General features: G+C 38.4%; 1 protein-coding gene across 1 annotated transcript; it reads left to right on the forward strand.

The window, feature by feature from the left end:
* The first annotated feature begins 16,628 nt into the window (after nucleotides 1–16,628).
* Nucleotides 16,629–20,327, forward strand: LOC121726666 (prolyl 3-hydroxylase sudestada1). The gene is made up of 5 exons (XM_042114119.1): nucleotides 16,629–16,931; nucleotides 17,071–17,240; nucleotides 17,344–17,631; nucleotides 18,229–18,423; nucleotides 18,531–20,327. The coding sequence occupies exons 1-5, from the start codon at nucleotides 16,703–16,705 to the stop codon at nucleotides 19,422–19,424; spliced, it is 1,776 nt and encodes a 591-aa protein (XP_041970053.1). The 5' UTR covers nucleotides 16,629–16,702; the 3' UTR covers nucleotides 19,425–20,327.
* The last annotated feature ends 3,272 nt before the right edge of the window (nucleotides 20,328–23,599 follow it).

The following is a 23,599-nucleotide window of genomic DNA, read 5'->3' on the forward strand; positions in this document are numbered from 1 at the left end:
CTCTGTGATGCGGCACTGACGACTCCGGGCGCCATACACACAGATTACTAGTATATATTTGTAGAGCCATACATTTCTATGTACCGTTTTCACACGGAACGACACCGCACAGCATGACACACGATTTTTAGACGACAATCCGCTATGTCGTCACGTTTTTTGTCTACAGATAATATATAAATAAATTCTTTATTGAAAAATTGTTAAATAAATAATAAATCGTAATCTAACAGCCTACAAAACTGCATAGTGGTTTGCCGGCGAGCATTACGCCGCCATATTACATTTTACATCATAAGTTTAGTAGGTACTTATTTTATGGTAATAATTAATATATAATATTATTATATATTATGTCCATATTATGATACTATACTATACATAATATAATATATGACTACGTTTTATAATAAGCTACTATCTTAGGTACAAACCCCAACAATAATATAGATAACATATTTTTAAGAACTAATAGTTAGTAGTTAACTAAATTTTAACTTATTAATTGCATGTTAATACAAAATTTAGTAGCGAGTAGCAAGTTCAAATTTAGTTAAGTACTTAAGTATAAAGTCATAAGTTAAAATTTAGTTGACTACTTATCTACTTAATACATGTAAACCAGCCATAAGTGAATGCGGTGTCGTCGCAGAAGTCGTCGCTCGTGTGAAAACGTCCAAACGACAGCCTGTGTGTCGTCACTCGTCAGTCGTGCAGTTCTTAAATCGTGTCGTGTCGTGTCTCGTGGGAAAGCGCCCTTGTTCTGTGCTGACCATAGAAGAAGTATTATTGACAAATGTCAAAAGAGTGTTGCTATTTCTAAAAAAAAAAACCTAGACATTCTTGACCATTGACTTTTATAAGTGGACTCGGCATAATGGTCTGAGCTACCAAATCAAAATACTGTGGCCGGTCCGCCAATTTATGTTCCGGTTCTCCGAGGTACATAAACTGTCAAAGTGTCGTATTATAGGGATGTCGAAATTGAAAGAAAATATCGATATATCGATACATCGATATTTGAAAAAATATCAATATCGGTCTCGATATATCGCGAAAAAAATAGGCACTTGAAATGTTCACAAAATACTCAGTTGTATACATACTTTAATAATAATAATAATTGATGGTAAAATTAAAATAAACTGTAAACACTTCGTGCGCGAGTACAACTAGTATTTGTCCGATTTTTTGGTAATTTTTGCCCGATATCAATAATGGCAACTTAAATAATAATTAATAAACTTAAAATAAATTAAATAGTTTTATTAAAATTAAGGAAACATATTTGCCTATTTTGTCTCTATGTACTATAATACATAGAGACAAAATAGGCAAAAATGATATTTTTTTATATAATACTAGCTGTTGCCCGCGACTTCGTCCGCGTCAACATAGTATAATAACAAAGATGGATAGTCCGCTAACAAATATGAAAAAAGTAAAAATATAACCTCCTCCTTTTTGGAAGTCAGTTAAAAAGTAGCCTAAGTTACACCTTACGACATCAGCTATCTACCAAAAAAGTCCCGGCAAAATAGCTCCAGCCGTTTCAGAGATTAGCCGGAACAAACAGACAGACAGACAGACAGACATACAGACAAAAATTGTAAAAAATGCTGTTAAGGTATAATGATTCATATGCATGTAGTAAAAAACGGTTCTTTCAACATTACAAACAGACACTCCAATTTTATTTATATGTATAGATGTATAGATAAAAAAATTCATTTTTGATATCAATATAATATATAATATAACAGGACGCTCACTTACAACATGTTAATTTATCGATGTCCTCGACAAATATCAACCGAGTGTCCCATCACTATAGACCGCCATGTTTAGTTCTTGGCAATATGGCGCCGGCCACACTTTTTTGTAGTTATGCCGCCTCCATCTGTTTCCTTATTCATTGTTCTTGACGCACTATTAAATAGATGTTATCCACAAACTACTTAGGTATACTACGCATATGTTACCTTAGGGGATATTAGATTATCATATGATATATTGGATCCGAGATCATTGAGTCAATGATATTGGATAGTAACCGACCGAATTTCGGTTTCGGTTTCGGTTTCGGCCAGTTTCGGCCAAAAAATCTAGTTTCGGCCTTAGTTTCGGTTTCGGCCAAAATATAGCCGAAACTTTCGGCCCCGCCGAAACTCATACATCGTTCGGTAAACTTCACAGTTAGCTCGTGCTTGCTTGCCAGTGAGTCCCCGGTTCAGTTCGGCACCATCTATTTAATTGTGTTTTGAGATTATGTTTTCCAGATTCATCCCAAATCAAAAATTAGTACTTCGTTTTATATTCATTATTAAATTGTCTCAACTTATTGTTATCGAAATTATATTATTAAATTTTATTTTACAACAAATGTCTTATTTAATACTAGCTGTTACCCGCGACTTCGTCCGCGTTAGTATAGTAGATCACGTCCCAAGTATTATTTATTGTACAAAAATATTCAATGTACAGCATTGACTTTCTTACGATTTTATTATATTATATAGATTAAATGGGAGAGCCATGCTTCGGCACGAATGGGCTGGCTCAACCGGAGAAATACCACGTTCTCACAGAAAACCGGCGTGAAACAGCGCTTGCGCTGTGTTTCACCGAGTGAGTGAGTTTACCGGAGGCCCAATCCCCTACCCTATTTCCTTCCCTACTTAGTAGGGGAGCCTATTCCCTTCCCTTCCCATCCCTACCCTCCCCTATTACCCTATTCCCTATATAAAGGCCGGCAACGCAGCTGCAGCTCTTCTGATGTTGTGAGTGTTCATGGGCGACGGAAGTTGCTTTCCATCAGGTGACCCGTTTGCTCGTTTGCCCCTTATTTCATAAAAAAAATGAACCGCGCGGCTTCGCTTGCCTAATTTAGGAATTTCACGCGACCGTACATTTTTCCGCAAAAAACTAGCTTATGTCCCTTAACGTGGTCTATTCTTCATGTTTGCCAAATAACATAAAAATTGCTCCTGTAGTTCTTAAGAATCTTAAGATAATAAGCAATTTCATATAATTTCCCCCGTTTTTTCCACATTTTCCTCTATTTCTTCGCTCCTATTAGTTGTAGAATAACAAAATATAGCCTTTAACCTTTCTCAACAAATGGGCTATCTAACACTGAAAGACTTTCTAAAATTGGACCAGTAGTTCCTGAGATTAGCGTGTTCAAATAAGCCCTTACATATAATTTCCCCCGTTTTTTCACATTTTCCACTATTTCTTCGCTCCTATTACTTTTAGCGTGATCAAATATAGCTTGTAGCCTTCCTCGATCAATGGGCTATCTAACAATGAAATAATTTTTCAAATCGGACCTGTAGTTCCTGAGATTAGCGCGTTCAAATAAGCCCTTTCAAATAATTTCCCCCCGTTTTTTCCACATTTTCCTCTATTTCTTCGTTTCTATTAGTCTTAGCGTGATAAAATATAGCCTATAGCCTTCCTCGGTAAATGGGCTATCTAACACTGAAAGAATTTTTCAAATCGGACCAGTAGTTCCTGAGATTAGCGCGTTCAAACAAACAAACAAACAAACTAACAAACTCTGCAAAATTATAATATTAGTATAGATACTTACATAACTGTTGGAAAATTACGTGCTATTTTAACAATGTTTTCCAAATAAACGATTTAGTAAATGCTATGATAAATTGATTATATTGTGTATGAACTTCATTTACTTAAGAATTTTGTTTGACTCTGAGATTATAGGATATAATATTAGGATATATCTTGCGAGATTTATCTAGTAAATCATCTCGCCTCACTCTTTTCCTTTTACCACGCGTTTTATTTAAATATTTAAAATTAACTTAACTATGGACACGCAATCTTATTTGAAATTAAATCATATTTGAAATTAACAAGCGCGTGGACGCAGTCGAAATACGAGTCACCGCGGTGGAGGAAAAGCTGAACGCGCACGCGTGCGATCGTACGCACGACCCGGCCGTAACTAGCCTTATCGAGAAACTTCAGGGCGATCTGAATGACCGGGAACAAGAAAATTTGTTAAATGATATACAGATTACCGGTATCCCGGAAAGCTCGGGCGAAAACGTGGTTCACGTAGTAGGTCTCGTGGGTAAGAAGCTGGGGATCGACATCGACGAGCGGGAAATTGTCTGTAGCCATCGCAAAGGAGCCAAACGTACAGCCACAACAGGAGATGAGCGCCAGAGACCTAGACCTATAGTTGTTCGCCTAGCCCGTAGGTCTGTGCGGGACAACATTCTCAGAGCGGCCCGGGTACGGCGTGGCTTAGATAGTACGGGCATCTTGGAGGGTCCGCCGCATCGAATCCACCTTAACGAGCACCTTACCAAGCTCAATCGCGCCCTGTTTTATAGGGCCCGCGAGGAGGGCCGGCGACATAACTGGCGTTACGTCTGGACGCGTGGCGGACACATCTTGGTGCGTCGGGACGCGGATTCTACGGCTCACCGTATCAAAACTGATAGGGACCTTGAACGGTTTTTTGGCACAGACACTGTTTGATTTGCATAATTAATGTATTTCGTTTTACCTTAACTCGCTTCATGATATCTGTGTTTAATATTTATCCTTTATTTTTTCAACTGGGATGTTTTAAATTTTATTTTTATGTCTTTGTATTATTATGTTGTGAGGTTGATAAGCATCTAGCATGGGAATCGTATGGAGGTGAGCTACTTGTCTGTTGTACGTTTAATATGCAAAACTATATAAAATCCACATGCAAGGCATACACATTACAAGGTTACAGCTTATTTTATTATATTTATTTATCTCTTTTTACTAGGTCGATCCTTTTTACCTACGATATAAGTGCAAATTATCATGTTTTTCATAACATTTATTTTATAATATTTTTATATTTTTATAATATTATCCAACGATATTTTCTACTTATGACTTACATTAATAATATTATCATAACATTACTTGGTAATAAAGGTAACTTAAGAATACATTTTAATAAATTAATTTTAATTATTATATTGTACAAAATATTATGGATTTTTAATATAATTTATTATTTGCTGGCGCTGCTAAATGATTATTGCATTTACCTACTGATACCAAAAAATATTTTAAATTTAGGTCATTTGTACTTTGTATCCTTATTATTTTACTTCAATAAACTCAAAAATGTGTAATCGCAGCAAAATTAAAGTTGGTTTTCTTAATCCTGGTTCTTTAGGTTCTGGCCACGACGAGTTCCTTGTAGCAATGGACAGATACAAATGTGATATCGCAGCTATTAATGAAACCTGGCTGCGCTCGGGCGAGGAAAGTCGCGCTCCTAGGGTACCTGGTTATCGACTCGTTCATATGCCTAGACCTGAATCTGTGCGTAGCCGTGGCGGCGGCGTAGGTTTTTATATTTCGAAAAGATTTAACGCTAAAATTATTGAGCACCTCAGCACATCCCATACCGTAGAACAGATGTGGTTGTCTTTTAAATCCAATAATAAAACAATCATTATAGGTACAGCATATCGCCCCCCATGGCTTTCAGCTAAACTTTTTACTGATACACTAACTGATACAATTAGCAGTTTTTCAGCCTATGACTACTTATACCTAGTTGGTGACTTTAATATTAATTATTTAAAAAAGAACACGGCTCAATTTAATATCTTGGACCAATTTTTATCGATTCACCGTTTACGTCAATACACTGCTGAGGCTACTCACTTCACCGCCGAAACCGCAACCTTGCTCGACCTGGTCTGTTCTAATGCCGACTTGAATCGAGTATGGGTTGAGCACATACCTGACCTTAGTAGCCACGCATTCCTTTCTTTTGAGATAGACCTACCCAAAGTAAAGACCGTTGCCAAAAGTGTAACTTATCGTGCACTAAAAGATATCTCGCCTGAGGATTTTAAACTGTTAATGAATTTTGTAGACTGGCACTACATCTATAGTTTAGACGACGTTAACGAGATGGTGCAGTTCTTTAGTAGCAGTGTTTTGTACATTTTTGATTTGCTGGCCCCTACCAAAACACTTCATATAAAAGATCGCCAATACCCTTGGATCACTTTTAATATAAAACAGTTAATGAAGCAACGAAACAAGGCATTTAAGCGTGCGCGTAACACAAAAAATGACTCTCACTTAAATTACTATAAAGACCTTAAGCGTGAGGTCTCGCGAGCTATTCTTAGGGAAAAAGCGTCTTACTTTAGTACCTACATAAATTCTAACATTAAGAACCCTAAACTTATGTGGAGTCATTTGAAAGATAATCTTAATTGCCATAATCTTAAGTCTGATTTTACACTCCCCGTTAACCTTGCTGACCCTGATAATATTAACAAGCATTTTCTTGACGTACCTGGTACTAATATTGTACCCCAGCCCGTCTTAGCCTATTTCGACTCCCATACCTTTTGTTCATCCACCTTCAAGTTTAAAATAGTTAGTGATGATGATGTCCTAAAAATTATCAAGTCGTTGACATCCAAGGCTATGGGGGTTGATAATATTAATTCCGACATGTTGTTGATGTCGTGCCGCCTACCAAGCTGTCTAAGTGTTATGACCCATATTATTAATACCTCCCTCCTTTCCTGCACCTTCCCCGAGCCGTGGCGTCATTCAATCGTTAAACCCATCCCCAAGAAAGACAACGTATCTGATCTGAAAGACCTCCGACCAATCAGCATTTTGCCATGTTTATCTAAAGTTCTTGAAAAGGTCGTACATAGCCAGATTAGTAATTATGTTAAAGAAAGCAATATATTGCCTTCATTGCAGTCGGGCTTTCGTAAACATCACAGTACATCTACTGCCTTGATAGATGTAGTGGACAATGTCATCACGGCACAGGATGCAGGAGAGGTTACAGTCTTGGTATTATTGGACTACTCACGCGCATTTGAAACTCTCAATATAAATTTGCTTCTTTCTAAGTTGAAATACTATGGTTGTGATGCTGGAGTGGTTTCCTGGTTTGCCTCATATTTAATTAATCGATTTCAGGTAGTCGAAGCTATTAATAAAAATGGGAAGTCATCGCGTTCACGTCCACGTAATGTCAACAGAGGTGTACCACAGGGGTCAGTGATTGGTCCTTTATTGTTTTCATTGTATTGCGCAGATATAGTCAGGCAAATACGCTTTTGTAAGTTCCATATATACGCGGATGACATACAGTTGTATATTACTTTCAAGCCAAATAACCTTATGGAAGCTTTGCGAAGGCTGAATGAGGACTTGGCACGTTTAGCAACATGGTCTGTAAATAACGCCTTGGTACTAAACCCTGCTAAGACTAAGTACATGATTTTGGGCACAAAAGTTCAAGTACACAAAGTTGTTGCTAATCACCCTAAAATCTGTATTAATGACGTCAGTATCGGAAGGGTGACTGAAGTCCGTAATTTAGGAGTCCTGATGGACGAAGGACTGAGGTTTGAGAAGCATGTCACTAAGGTCGTCAGTCGTTGTTTCTATCGTTTAAAGCTCCTGTACAAAATTCGAAATTTCATTCCAGAAAGATTACGAGCTTCGCTGTGTGAATCTCTTGTACTTTCTAATTTAAATTACGCTGATGTTGTTATCGGTCCTTGTCTTCTTTCACGATCCAAACACCTCATTCAAAGGGTACAAAATGCATGCGCAAGATACTGTTGCAATGTGCCTCCCCGCGCCCACGTAACGCCGTACATAAACAGTTTGAGATGGCTTAAGATGGACGGTCGCCGACAGTTACATTTTGCCACGTTACTGTTTGGTGTGGTAAAATTAAAAACACCAACCTACCTATATAATAAGCTACAATGGGCATGCGACAAACAGCTGACCCTCACCACCAGGGGTTCGGCATACCTATTAGTTACTCCTATCCATCACTCGTCTGCATTCAGAGGTTGTTTTAGGTACTTGGCGAGCAAGATCTGGAGTAACCTTTTACCCCCCTTCCGTGCTCTGCATTCTATAAATAATTTTAAAAACAAACTAAAGTTATCGCTACTGCAGGATCAGCTTTCAATTTAAATATTATTATTTTCCATTTTTTTTTTTTTTGTTTGTTGTTTTCATATCGCACTCTATTATACATAGATATAATCTTTTAAATTTTAAATTTTAACATAATAATTAAGTACCTATTGTTTTTTATGATACGTATAAAGTAAGTTACCTCACATAAATTATTGCATGCCATATGTGATTTAAGATTTTAGTTCTTTTTATATATTTTATTTATTATATTACATAAGTCTGCTTTTATATTATTATTATCTGAAACATTTTGCATAATTTATTTTTAAATTACGACACTGTAGCCTTGAGTGGTCTGTTTTGCGCCTGACAGTTTGGATCCACAGAATATCAGGGACTGTGGTTATCCATAGTCGTTTTACCTGAGTGGACTCCATTTCAATGGCTTGAGCATTACACCTCCTACCTTCCCGTAACACTCTTGCTTGCTAAGTTATAATTGAAATATTTGTTACTTGCTACTTTTCTTATTTTTATGTTTTGTTCATTCTTAGTTAGGCTAGTTACAGTTCATATAAGACTACTGTTTTGTATTGCCAGGTCAACATCATTTTAACTGTTCTGTGTTTTTCTTGTTTTTTTTTTCTGGTAATGTAGTGTGGTGTAATGTCCATAGTTCATGAATAAATGTTTTATTATTATTATTATTATTATCAATCTCTTATACCGTTCCTACCCTGCTAGAATCTTATTAAGTGGGCACTTCCCCGCAAGCTTCACTCTTGCGGCCCTCAGTATATTTTTCAGGTTTAGTGGCAGAACGCCACCTGTAGCAAAAAAAATATGTGACACCAATTGCAAGTTTCCTTGGTAATTTTGTTTTGAACTTCGACAGCGGTCGTGTTCATGTTTCCCATAAAAAATATATTATACTGCAATTGATTTGTTTTCCGTAGTACGTCGTTAATGTCTAAGGGAGCATTTCATCAATCACACAACTTCGTTTTATAAAACTTAGTTCTCATTAAACGGGTCCCTACGGGGATATGAATCTCGTTTTGTTTCAAATGGATTTATAATCTTCTCTTAATCACGATTAATAAATCTAAGTTTATGTAACGCCACGCGATGATTTTACAAGGTTTTATCATTTTGGAGTCTAGTTACGTTATTTTATTAACAAAAAAGCAAGAAACGATACATAAACTATCCAAACGCATCTATCAAAACTGTCATCTTGACTTTTTTTCGTCTCTGATTTTTGATTCGCCATGAAATGCAATTTGGTGCTATAAACACGTTTATACGTTTAGAACCGATTTAGTTTACACTAAGCGCGTTCTATTAATTCTTAGGTGAAATCGCACCTAAATAAAATGTCTTGAAATAACTTCTGCTCTTGTTTCTTAGGGCAATCATTCGTTGTTATACATTAAGGGGAATTTTACCAATCACACTTAAAACTTTGTTTTATTAAACTAAGTTCTCATTGAACAATGAACGCGTTTATATGGCGACGTAAATCACGTTTTGTTTCAAATAGATTTTACATTCTTCTTTTAATCGCGATTATTGAATCTAAGGGGCGATTTCACCAAAGAAATGGAACGCGTTCAATGCACACTGAACTGGTTCATAACGTATAAACGCGATTATAACATCAAATTGCATTTCACCAACATAAACTGAACGCGTTCACCGCAAATCCGAGTTTTATCTTCTGAACGCCCGAAGTCCGGAGTTTAACGTCATAAACCCGTTCAAGCCCTGTCATGGCGGACCGCGGAACGAAAAACATATTATGACAAAAAAATGTCAAGATTTTTGGTTTGGTTGGTTATTTTATGTATTGTTTCTTGCTATTTTGTACTTAAATTAACATTAAAATGCTTTAATATGATGAAAACATGTAAAATAATCGCGTGACGTCACGTAAACTTAGATTTAATAATCGCGATCAAAAGAAGTTTGTGAAATCCATTCGAAACAAAACGAGATTTCATCGCAGCATGAACGCGTTCAATGGGAACTAAGTTTTATAAAACGAAGTTTTATGTGTGTTTGGTGAAATCCCACCTAAGTTAACTAAGTTAACGTTACGTCATGCGATGATTTTTATTTGTTTTTATCATCTTGGAGCCTTTTCACGTTGTTTCTTTTTTAACAAAATATCAAGAAACGATAAATAAGCTCACCATATGCATCTGTTAAAACTTTTTTTCTTTAAACGTCGTCATCTTAACAATTTTTTCGTATATTTTTTTCGATCTGTCATGACACTACACTGACAGGACCTAACTGTGTTTTATGAAGTTAAAACTCGAATATTGGGCGTTCAGAAGATAAAAATCGGATTTGCTGTGAACGAGTTTAGTTTATGTTGGTGAAATGCAATTTTAAGTGTTAAAAACGCGTTTTAAATAACCGGTTTAGTGTGCGCTAAGCGCGTTCAATTTCTTTGGCGAAATCTCACCTACTTGGAATCGTATAAAAAGACGGAATATAGTACAAAATGGTTTCTAGGGAACATATTCGAGTCTAAGATTAATAATATTTATTAAAAATGTCGCAAAAAGTAAAAAAATCAATGCGGTACTTTTTCTTTAATTTAAAAAGTTGTAATTTTTGTTAATAATCAATTTCAGTAAATAATCGTAATTTTAAATATTTTACCAAGTTTCGGTTTCGGTTTCGGTTTCGGCCGAAACTGAGAGTAAGGCCGAAAGTTCGGTTTCGGTTTCGGCTGAAAAATCAGTTTAGGTCGGACACTAATATTGGATAATGTAATATAGACATATGATTCATTTCTTACTTGATCATAGATTTTTGACATTTGCTGAGAGATTGGATCCAATACGGTAATAGAAATAGGTGTTGCCAGTTATTTAATATAAAAAAGAGTTTTTAATTTCTTGTTCGTTAATATGTTTCAAATAATGTAATGTAATTATTTTTCTAATTATATACTTGGATAATCTTGCTGAAATAACAAAAAAAAGCCATATTAAAAATGACGATGTCTTTTGACAAATCGAATTCTCTGAGATCTAGTAACCCTGACGTCAATACCTGTCAGCGTTAGCGCTCGCCATTGGCTATTGAAACCACATATGACGTAAAACACGGACGTAAAAAAAAACGTAAAATAGGATCAATGAAATATGATAATGTAATATGCAGATATGATCAAATGATCATATAATATATTGGATCCTCTATATGATCATAGAAATGATCATATATAAATGATAATGTAATACCCCCCTTACCCCGTCATCGCGTGGCCATTTTGTGCTTATTTTCATACAAGTAGTGTGCGTTTATTTTCTTGAATATTTCTATTTGTCGATCATTTTGAAGCACATTATAATTCAGAAAAGAAAGTAATTTATAGTCTAAGCGATAAGTTGAGAATGGCGAAATATAGAGATAAGGGTCCAAAAAATACGCGCGATAGCTCATTAGATTCGGAAAGACGTCTAGAAAAATGTATCGGATGCGATTATTAGCCCACAAAAAATTTCAAAAGTTATAAGCAAATTAGGTTGCAAAAAAAGGTATTACGATTTTTGTTCAAAACTCCGAAACTATTAACATTTAAGAAATTAAAAAAAAGATTCCTTAAGAGGAGGTAATTGCCATAAAAAACTCTCGACTCCCGGTTATTCTATCTCTAGTATTGATAATTTTAATTTAACGCTGAAAGTAAGGCATTTTTAGGTAGCGCGCGCGACATCAAAACCGAGCACGTCACACTAATTATTTTTTTAAGGTATTATATTAATTTAAAAATTAAAAAAACTTACGGTGTATTCCGAACACTTCAAAGAATTCGCTCCCGTTGGAAATTTAACTTAAAGTTAATTTTTCAACAAATTAGACAAATGTTAACTAACGAAATTTTTTCGAACTTCCGTCTTCATTGTACATTAAAAAAAATGTTTAAATAATTTTCGTAAAAACTTGTCACTTCGTGGAGCCCTTGATATAAACATACAGTATAACAAGATCACGCTATAAAAGTTTAAAAAAATTTATACTTTGTTTATAATATTTTTTTAACTTGAACAAAAAACTAGAAATCCAAGTAATATTGTCAAAAAAAAATGTTTAATTTATTATCACATAATTGTTTTAAAAGACGTGTATAAACAAAAAAAAATTCCACCATTTGTTTATAAAAACTAGTGGACAATAAAAATAAAAATGAATAAACAAATGGACTATTTCGATACTTTTAAATTTTTTTTTCTTAATTTTATTCTCTTGAAAATAATATGATTTTTAGAAACAATTTTTTTCATAATAACAATATTTAATTGTTTATAATCGTTTATTTATATTTCTATTGTTTAAATTATTTTCTTTTCCTCCTCTTAAAGAATCTTTTTTTTTAATTTCTTAAATGTTAATAGTTTCGGAGTTTTTAATAAAAATTGTAATACCTTTTTTTTGTAACTTAATTTGCTTATAACTTTTGCAATTTTTTGTGTGCTAATACACGCTTCTGATACATTTTTCTAGACATCTTCCCGAATCTAATGAGCTATCGCACGTATTTTTAGGACCCTTATCTCTATATTTCGCCATTCTCAACTTATCGCTTAGACTATTAGTTCATGATATCGATAAACTATAGTTCAAGTAATGAGAATCCGCAAACACACGTAAAAAGCTATGCAATTTTTGTAGTCAAATTATTAATTCGTGAAATAAAAATAAACTTATTTTATATCTTTTTAGCTTACAAAAATATCGATTAAAGAGCCCAAAAATGTTATTCAAAACTTACGTATTTAATGTTAAATCGACGTATTTAAGGCATTATATTTTGGCCATTCTGATGCTTTATTATTTCGCGGAACCACAAAACTCAACAGCAAGCAATTTTTAAATATGGTTTTCGGGGAAGGTTGTCTGCTTTATAATTATTGGACTCTGTTTAATGACTGCATTTGTGTATCATGCCATAGAATTAGAACGTAGTAGGTATTTTGATATCGTTGTATCATGCTACAAAAAATTACGTATTGCGATATGAATGCAGTCATGTTCTTTAGATCATTAAAAATGGCATCCATAAGTTAAAAAAATGTGGGTTGATCCACAATTAATGCTTAACTGCGAGTACATACGAGTATTGAATACTTAAATTCATATTATTAAAATATAAACTTTAGCTAACCTTAGTATGCCTCGAAAATTATACTGAAAACAGTTGACAACAGTCTCCTTAACTCCGTAGTGATAAGGGGGATTTTCCTCACTTAAACCCTCCCTCCTCACTCCATCTAACCACCAGATTACTCGGTTATAATCTAAACTTTTTAACGTGGGAGAGCCATGCTTCGGCACGAATGGGCCGGCTCGACCGGAGAAATACCACGTTCTCACAGAAAACCGGCGTGAAACAGCGCTTGCGCTGTGTTTCGCCGAGTGAGTGAGTTTACCGGAGGCCCAATCCCCTACCCTATTTCCTTCCCTACCCTCCCCTATTCCCTCCCCTTCCCATCCCTACCCTCCCCTATTACCCTATTCCCTCTTAAAAGGCCGGCAACGCACCCTCAGCTCTTCTGATGCTGCGAGTGTCCATGGGCGACGGAAGTTGCTTTCCATCAGGTGACCCGTTTGCTCGATTGCCCCCTTATTTCATTAAAAAAAAAAAAACTTAAAAATAATATTATCTTCATTATAGGTCTCTCCGTCATCACTCATCACGTCATCACCATCATCATGGGCGTACCCAGGTTCTGAGCCAGGGGGGGGCAAATTACCCAGGCTCTGGTGCCAGGGGGGGGCAAATTACCCAGGGTCTGTGCCAGGGGGGGGGGGGGGGGCAAATCAGATTTTTCATAAGCTAAGTGTTTATAAAGAATAAAAAAATTATAATATTGTATTGCAAACAAATGGCAAAAATGCCCCCCCCCTGCCCCCCCCCCCTCGGTACGCCCATGACCATCATATTGAATTCTTCTTTAGAAGCATTCCAAAAACCAAAAAAAATAGTTGGTTTAGTGTCATTAAATGTACTTAATACTATAAAATATATACATATATATTTTATAGTATTAAATAGAAGTATTAAGTAGTATTGAAGCATTGTCATATCTTGAAAAAAAAATTTAGTCCATTTTTATCGATATAAATTTATACTTCAAGCAAGGTGCATCCCTAAAAGGGCCCATTCAGGTCTGTCCGTCTAGACGTCGGTCTCCAGGCTGTAACTCAATAACCGCTACAGCTAGACTTCTGATTTCTGAAATTTTCACAGATTGTGTAAATAATGGCAACAGCTAGGCACTTGAAATTTTCATGAAGATTTTAGTTATATGTCTACTTAAATAATTAATAATAATATTTAAATAAAATAAAAATTTATTAGGCCCATACAAAATCATATTTTTTTGCTAATTTTTCGTCTATAACGGTACGGAACCGACTTGCACTTGGCCGATTTTTTATATAAAACGTGAAGAAACTTTTCCCCAACCTAATATTATAATAACGGAGATGGATAATTTTTAGTGTCCGACCGAAGGTCTATTTTGGGCTGAAGCCGATTAATCGGCAATCGCCTCAACCTTCGGCCGAAGCCGAAAAACAAAATAGAGCAAATATTTATGGCTTTTTTGCTCGACATAAATATTGGCAACAGAGGCACTTGACAATATGACTACAAAATACTCAATTTAATTGTTCGTAATAATTTATTCGTTCCATTTGGTACTGATAGGTTCAAAATAATACATTTGCATCCTCCATCATTCCTTATTTTATCCCCATGGAGGTTGAATTTATCAAAATCCTATTTAAGCCAATGTCTTCATCATAAAGATTTAAATCTTTAATAATTTTAGTTAAATTAGTCGAAAGTCTATCAAAATTTATAAAAACTTTCATTCCCTATTTCATTCCCTCAGGACTAGACTTTATTAAAACTCTTTCATATTGGATGCCTACGTCATAGTCGCTTTATGCATACAAAGTCTCAGCCCGATCGGTTTAAAATTGACAAAGTTTCATGCAAAATTTCATCCCCTATTTTACCCCCTTAGGGGTGAATTTTTTTTAAATCCTTTCTTAGGAGCTGCCTCCGTCATAGTAGCTTTATGCATGAAAAGTCTCAAGCGGTTTAAAATTGACAAAAGTTGCATACAAATTTTCAACCCCAATTTTTTCCCCTTGGGGGTAGAATTTCTAAAAAACGCTTAAGTCGAGGACAAACCCCATTTTGTTATTTATTGACTCCCGGTTTACCTATAACCCAGTTCCAATATAATAACGAAATGTAAAAAATATGAGATATAAAGCACAATATTTAAAAGTGTTTAAATCATAAACATTTTAATAAAACGTAATACTTTGGCTGTAATTAATTTACAAACTAAATTCCGACAAAAATCTTTATGATTGAAATATAAGTATTAACTAGAATAATAATAAACATTTTATTTGAATAAATTGTTAGTGACTTAATAAAAAGGTCTGAACCGAACAATTTTGTTTCTTAACATTTATTTCGAAAGATATTTAAAAAAAACACATGAAAAATAGAGAATCCGCCTCTAGAATTGCAATTTTATGCTAAGCTAAAATGAATCTTATTGCGATGCATACACGCTTGGTTTTTGGTTGTGTGCAAGGTTATCGTTTCGGAATGAGATAAGTCCTCGCCTTAAATATATTATATGATAATATATCCATTCAAATTTAATCAGTAACCCAATAATAAAGTTTCATGTTTCTAACTTAAGAAATGACGGACTTTCATTCAAACTTTCAACCCTTATTTCACCCCCTTGGGGGTAGGATTTCCAGAAATGTTTAAGCACGTATCCATTTAATTTTAATCAGTGACCCAACAATAAAGTTTAATATTTCTAACTCACGAAATAACGAATTTTCATTCAAACGTTCAACCCCAATTTCACCCCCTTTGGGGTAGAATTTTCAAAAACGCTTAAATACGTATCTATTCATTTTTAATCAGTAGCCCAAAAATAAAGTTTCATGTTTCTAACTTGAGAAATTACGGACTTTCATACACATTTTCAACCTCTACTTCACCCCCTTCGGGTTAAAGTTTCCAAAATTCATTCCTTAGTAAGTGTTTACTTTATAAAACAACCCTAATCACAAAATTTCGTGGCTGTAACTTTAACAGTTTTAACCGTCAGGACATGCAATTTTATATAATATAGATATAGATTACTCTCAAAACAAAAAGAAACAAACTTTTTGCTTTATAAACGTTCAACAGCTAAGAAATCTGTGTTACAAGTTCCTTGTCCCGTGTCCGCACTCCGCGCAGTACGGTGAGTGACGACGACGAGTGTCCCGAATCCCGATGCAGTACGCGAGTCCATAGAATAAGCGTATTGACATAATATACGTTGTGCGAGGCGCTACGTTGCCACCACAGAGGTCTGGCAACGTCGCGCGTAGAGCTATGGTAACGTTAAGAAATAACGATAAATATACCGGTAAAAAGTATCGATACTTTTTAACGATATCAAAAAAGTAGCGGTAATTTGTAAGTAACGATAACGTAACGAATGTTTTGGTAAATTTTACGGTAAATTTTTGATAACGTTTTCTGTCCCTGCTCTTGACTAGCTTGCTACATAAATTAATCTGTGGTCTTGACATTTTTGAGTTTGACAAATGTATTACAAATGAGGTTAGGAGTCTAAACATTATTGTATTGTTTGTGTTGTGTCTTTATTATGTAGTATAATTTAATAATAACATGAGTTCACATAGCCAAGAAAACGAGGAGCCGACTTCTACTAATGCCGACATTGAGAGCGAAGCGGGTGGCAGTCATAATGACGAAGCATCGCAGCTGAGGCCGCCCGCCAAGCGGCAGAATTCAGTCGCTGTTATAGAAATATCTGATACAGAAAGCGACGACTCTGATATTTGCGCGGTCAATACTTATCAAGCGTCTGCAGATGAAGTTAAAAGAATTCGTAGAGGTTTGCACCTTAATTAAATATATACGTTTTGTAAAATATATTAAGTGTAACATGTAAAATCCGCGGGAGTTTTTGAAGTTCTTTCTTATTGTTGCTACTATTTCTTGTTTAAAATATCTTCTATTTTTTTAAATTTCAGCCGAATATTCCTCATCGTCGTCATCTTCCGATTACAGCTCAGATTCAGAATCTCCTTGGGAGGATGACTCCATAGTTGTGCAGGATAAAACAGAACCAAAACTAGAAATAGCACAGTTGAACATTAGAGCCAATAGAATGGATGCACCAAAGTTAAACATAGCTTTTAAGGTACAATTTTTATTTATCTTTTAACTTTTTACCAATAATATACCTAATACATAAATTACAAATAAATTAATAATATATATTCATTTCCAATGATTGTTTTTAGTCGGATGATCTTGTAGATTCTCTGAAGTTACATTGGAAGGAGGAGAAGGACATGACCACCAAAGATGTGACATTTACTAATGACCCGTTCAAACTGTGCCTGCTGCACAACGTCCTGGAGAATGCCGAGATCATTAACAACATTGTAGATGATATGAATACTTTGGACTGGTCTCGAAAGAAAATGGACCTCTATGAGTTTCATCAGACAACCGATCTGGCTAACTTGACTTGGCAGAGGAGTATCCGGGGCATATACGAGTTGTTCAAAACAGAGTTAATGAGTTTGGTCAGTACTCAGTACACATAATATAATAAAAGTTCCATGTTTAAAGTTCTGTACCCCAAGGGTAAAAATGGGACCCTATTACTGAGATTTTGATGTCTGTCCATCTGTCTGTCTGTCTCGAGGCTGTATCTCAAGAACTGCTAAAGCTAGACTTCTGAAATTTTCACAGATTGTGTATTTTTCTAGTCGCTAGTCTAGTCTAACATAAAAATTTAAAAACAAAATAAAATAATATGAAAGGGAGCTCCCAGACAACAAACGTTTTTTAGCCTTTTATGCTCAATATTATCAATGGTAGCCACTTGAAATTTTCACAAAATCCATTAAGTATATTTCTACTTTAATAACAAAAAATTAAATTATTATATTTAGCCCCTCCCATACAAAAATACAATTTTTTACCTACTGTTGCTCTAAAACGGTAATGATCCTTTGTGCGTGAGACTCGCACTTGGCCGATTTTTTGCTGTTGTATATCAGTTATTTATCGCAATCAAAAAAACTATGCATAGAATGAATGAATTGAATGCAGCAATAGCTAGGTGCATTGACATACATTAATACTATGCATTCCAAGTTGTGTTGTGACGGTGCCAGGTGTCGGCGGTGACGGGGCTGGAGCTGGCGTCGGTGTCGGCGTCGTGCTCGCTGTACGGCCCCGGCGACCACCTGCTCGTGCACGACGACCGCCTCGGCGACCGCCGCGTCGCCTTTATCCTCTACCTCGCGCCCTGGGTGCCGCGCCCACGCCCCAAACCCAAACCCATCCAAAATGGGGCAAACCATAGTGAGGTAATTTGTGCCACGATGCAGTTTTAAATATAAAGAAAATATATAGCAGCTTTTATTGCTTGGTCGGTGCATAATGTCGCTCAGTCTCAGCATTCGAATTTGATCAGGACGGCGTCGCGGCGGCGACTGCGGGCGGCTGGCGCGAGGACATGGGCGGCGCGCTGCAGCTGCTGCGGGGTGCGGACGTGCGCCGGCACGTGCTCCCCGCCAACAACATGCTCGCCTTCTTTCCCGTGGGGCCCGGCTCCTTCCACCAGGTGCTGGAGGTGACCTCCATGGAGCTGCCGCGCCTGTCGATCAACGGCTGGTTTCACGGGCCGGGGCCGGAGCCCGAGGCGCCGACGGGCGAGGCGCCGGCGCTGGGGCGGCCGCACGGCGAGGTGGTGCTGCTCGACCAGTGGGTGGAGAGTACGTACATGTCGCCGCGCGCGCGGGCGCAGGTCGCGGCCCAGATGGAGTGCGCCAGCGAGGTGTGCCTGCGGGACTTCCTGCTGCCGGCGCAGTACGAGCGCCTGCTGGCGGAGTTGCCGGGCGCGACGTGGCGGTGGGCGGAGCCGGCGCACGCGGGCCGGTACGAGGTGGCGGCGGACGCGGGCGGCGCGGCGGGCGAGCTGCTCCGGCTGGCGGGCGGCGCGGCGTGGCTGCGGCTGGCGGCGGACTGCACGGGGCTGGCGTTGACGCGGCTGGCGACGCCGCAGCTGCAGCGCTGGCGCGGCGGCGGCTGGCGCGTGCTGCCGGCACGTGAGGCGTACGCGGCGGCGCGGCTGGAGGCGGTGCTGTACCTGGGCGTGCCGGCGCACGTGCTGGCGGGCGGCGCGACGACGTACGCGGCGCCGGAGGAGGCGGGCGAGGGCGCGCTGGTGACGGTGCCGCCGGTCTCCAACGCGCTCAGCCTGGTGTACTGTGACGCGGGCGCCGCCTCCTTCACCAAGTACGTGAGCCGGCTCACGATGAGCGAGGACGAGTGCTTCTACATGCTGACATGCACGTACAGCGAGTGAGTGCTCACTCACGGAGCCGCTTCCTCTACCTCCCTCCCCCCGCCCGCCTCATAGTATTAACTTGCACCGACGTACTCCCGGTGCGACGACAGTAATATATGCAATCTAATTTTTTGTTGCGTGACTGTCGAGTTACACATTTTATTGTATTCACCGCTCCGACGATGGAGCCGAGTGATCGCGCCAGCGTTTTGACTCCGTCGGCTCACCTTAAACTCGATGCTGTACATTGTTAAATAAATACACGAGTGATTGTATATAATAATAAGTAAATAATATAGTTTTATATACATAGGAGCATTCAGCAGGAGCATTCAGACATATTTTTGTACACCAGATTAGTCTCGAAAAAGTAGCAGTAGGAAAGGAACGAAAGCGAGGTAGTGGACAGAGTTTGTACTCTATTCGATTTAAATAATTGTGAACGTTCGTTAGCAACGAGCGAATACTGTGAGTCTCTCGATCGTAGACCGCGACGTGACTCGCGCGGCGGTCGGCAGATCTTCCCTCGGGCTCATTACTCATTACTAGTAGAATTGTCTCGAAGATACTATCATTTAATTTATCGACAGGATGAAATTTGACCACATGCATAACATACATTTTACATAATATATTTTATTGAAAATGCAATAATAATTTAGTTATTCGGATTGTAAAAATATACCACTGTTCGTAAAAATTTACGATTGGAGGTAAATAATGGGTAAGCGACTTTAGTCGGCGCGGTGGCATTATAGCGCGCAGTCGCACCTGCGTGTGGTTCGGCCGTCGGCAGCGACCGGCAACGAGCGCGGGGCGCGGGGGAATCGGTGGGGGCGGCTCGAGCCTCGAGACTGCGGATAGTTTTATTAAACTATTTGTGTTGTAAATATTTTATGTCATACAACAGTGTTCAATCTGTTCTGTCTTTTATTAAACCCACTTTAAACCCTCGTCGAGCCTACTGGTAGTTGGTACGATAGTAGTAAACTGTAAACGTCTGCTGATGCCTGATCGGAAGCAAACTAAAAAAATAATTTCTAGTTCTGCCTGGTTTGGTCATTAGCCGGAACAAACAGACAGACAGACAGACAGACATACAGACAAAATTGTAAAAAATGCTGTTTTGGTGTATGTATCGTATAATATTATATAGATTCATATGCATGTAGTAAAAAACGGTTCTTTCAACATTACAAACAGACACTCCAATGATTACAACTTACTAGTATATGTATAGATAGATAAATAGAAAATTATTTATTTGTACAAAAATTAGAAACTACATTACAATTAAAAATAATATACTTATTATGAACCTGTACAAACAGGCGGTCTTACCGCTGAAAGCGGTTTCTTCCAGATCTATACTTAATATTATAATTCTGCAGAGTTTGTTAGTTTGTTTGTTTGAACGCGCTAATCTCAGGAACTACTGGTCCGATTTGAAAAATTCTTTCAGTGTTAGATAGCTCATTGATCGAGAAAGGCTATAGGCTATATTTTATCACGCTAAGACTAATAGGAGCGAAGAAATAGTGGAAAATAAAAAAAAGTTGCCAAGTCGAAGGTTTCACTGGTTCACTCACTATTGATCACTTGTTGTCACTCGGAAATCGCCTTGATGATCGCTCGAACCGAACTCACTCGCCGGGCCTGCCTGCGGCTTTTTATATGGCGAGACGAATTCCAGAAAGTTCCCGATTCACGTAAACAAGTAAACAACCGTGGGAACTTTCTAGGAGGCTCGAGCATGTACCACAATAAAACTGCCGTCCTTACGATAAGTGCAGTAAGTTGAATTTTTTGGCAAATTTAATTTAGACCTTATTGACTCAGTCATAAGGTCTAAATTAAAACACGTAAACACGCAAACAAATAAACGGTAAACACGTAAACAAACATTGGACCTTTCTAGAAGGTTCGAGTATGTACTTGCGCACCTCATGCCATCTAGTATTGAGTAGGGGATTTATGTTGCCTGTGCTCCCTCGGTAAGTTTCGCTGGTTTGTCGCTAGATGGCACCACGTGTCCGTATACCATGTACCGTAACACTACTCCCCTCTTAGAGATGCTCGTCCCGACCATCATTGTTACTGCCATGGTAACGCGCCAGACGGCCTATGTGTACCACTTTGAATGTCCCTCTTGGTTGCTTTTGAATCCTGTAAGTCACATCATTCAATCGGGTAACCACTTTGTATGGGCCGTCCCACTTGGTCTGCAACTTTGGAGATTTGACACCAGTGACCATTCTTCGAAGCCGCTCGTGTTCGATTTCCGATCATATCTGGTCTTCATGTTCTCACTTGACTGTAACCCATTTTCCCGAACCATGGCGTGTATATAGCGCATCTTTTCCCTTAAATCGCAGACATAGTCTTGTACGGTCTTCGGTTCCTCCGGTGACCCTCCTGTCAAGAGGTCTACTGGTGCTCGCATTTCTCTACCGTAATTGACATACGCCGGGATAGCTTTTATGCTTTCATGCTCGGCGGTACGGTACGACAGAAGGAAGAGCGGTATATACTTGTCCCAGTCCTTTTGTTTGTTATCTACCAATGTCGCCAAATGCCTCTCAAGGGTCTGGTTAAATCTCTCAACCATTCCATCAGACTGTGGATGGTACGCGGTGGTCCTCGTTTTATGCATTCCCAAAATTCTGCACACTTCCTGGAAGACCTGCGATTCGAAATTCCTGCCCTGATCAGAATGGATTTCCAGAGGCACACCAAACCGAGATATCACTTCTTCGACTAATTTAGAAGCGACTGTTGTAGCTTCTTGGTTTGGTATGGCGAACACTTCGGGCCATTTGGTGAAGTAATCCATGACGACCATAAAATACTTGTTTCTCGATTCCGTCACGGGAAATGGCCCAGCTACGTCAACTGCAATTCGTTCCCACGGTGCGCCAACGTTATACAACCGCAGGTTCCCACGGCTCCGGGTCTGTGGTCCCTTCACTGCAGCGCAAGTAGTGCATTTGCGGCACCAACCCTGTACATAATTTCGACAATGCAGCCAGTAGAATCGTTCTCGCACTTTGTTAACGTCCTCTTAACACCTAGATGACCTCCTGATACGCCATCGTGTATTTCACGGAGAACATCCGGTACTCTCGTTCTTGGGACAACTATCTGAAGATGGAACTCTCTGCCGTTAGTCTTCTCCCATTTCCGGTAAAGTATTCCGTTTTGAAGAATCAGACTGTCCCATTGCGCCCAGTACGCCTTAGTGACAGCGTCAGTGGGTGCAACCTCACTCCAGATTGGCTTTACGTCACCCCGTTTCTTCCATGTGATGATGTGTCGAAGGTCGTCATCTCTTTCTTGAGCCTCTCTCATACCATCATTCTCCCATGGACCCAAAGGACTTGTTTTCGTTAACTTTAATGTTACTTCATTAGATTCCTGCTTAACACAATGTTTGCAGTCTTCTGAACACGGCCATCATGAGAGTGCGTCGGCATTCCCATGCGACTTTCCGCTGCGGTGTTCGGTTTTGAAGTCGTACTCCTGGAGCTGTTCAATCCATCGAGCTACTTGACCTTCTGGGTTCTTGAACTGTAGTAGCCACTTCAACGCTGCGTGATCAGTTCGCAGTAAAAATTGTCTGCCAATGAGATACTTGCTGAAATGTTGTAGCGTCTTTACGACAGCCAAGAGTTCTCTTCTTGTCACACAGTAGTTTCTCTCTAGCTTAGATTAAGGTTTGCTGAAATATGCAATTACAACTTCTTTTTCACCCTGTTTTTGAGATAACACCCCTCCAATGGCCGTGTTGCTTGCGTCCGTGTCGACTATAAACTGACCTTCAGGTTGTGGATACCCCAGGGTTGGTGTTTCACAGAGATGTTTCTTCAGTTTCTGAAAAAAATCTTCAGAAGTCTTGTCCCAAATAAACTGTCGTTTATCCTCTGTCAGCTGATGCAATGGCTTGGCTAACTCTGAGAATCCCTTAACAAAACGCCTGTAGTAGGAGCATAGGCCGAGAAATGCCCGCACTTCGGTTTTGTTCTTAGGTGTTGGCCAAATTCTGAACTGCTTCCAGTTTCTCCGGGTCCGTCTGGATTCCATCACTGGAGATAACGTGGCCGAGATAGTTGACCTTACTCCTGAATAAACGACACTTTTTCGGATTCAACTTTAACTTGGCCCCCTCTATTTTGGCGAAAACTCGTTCTAAGTTT

The sequence above is a fragment of the Aricia agestis genome, chromosome 4, assembly GCF_905147365.1.
Source record: "Aricia agestis chromosome 4, ilAriAges1.1, whole genome shotgun sequence".
Lineage (NCBI taxonomy): Eukaryota > Metazoa > Arthropoda > Insecta > Lepidoptera > Lycaenidae > Aricia > Aricia agestis.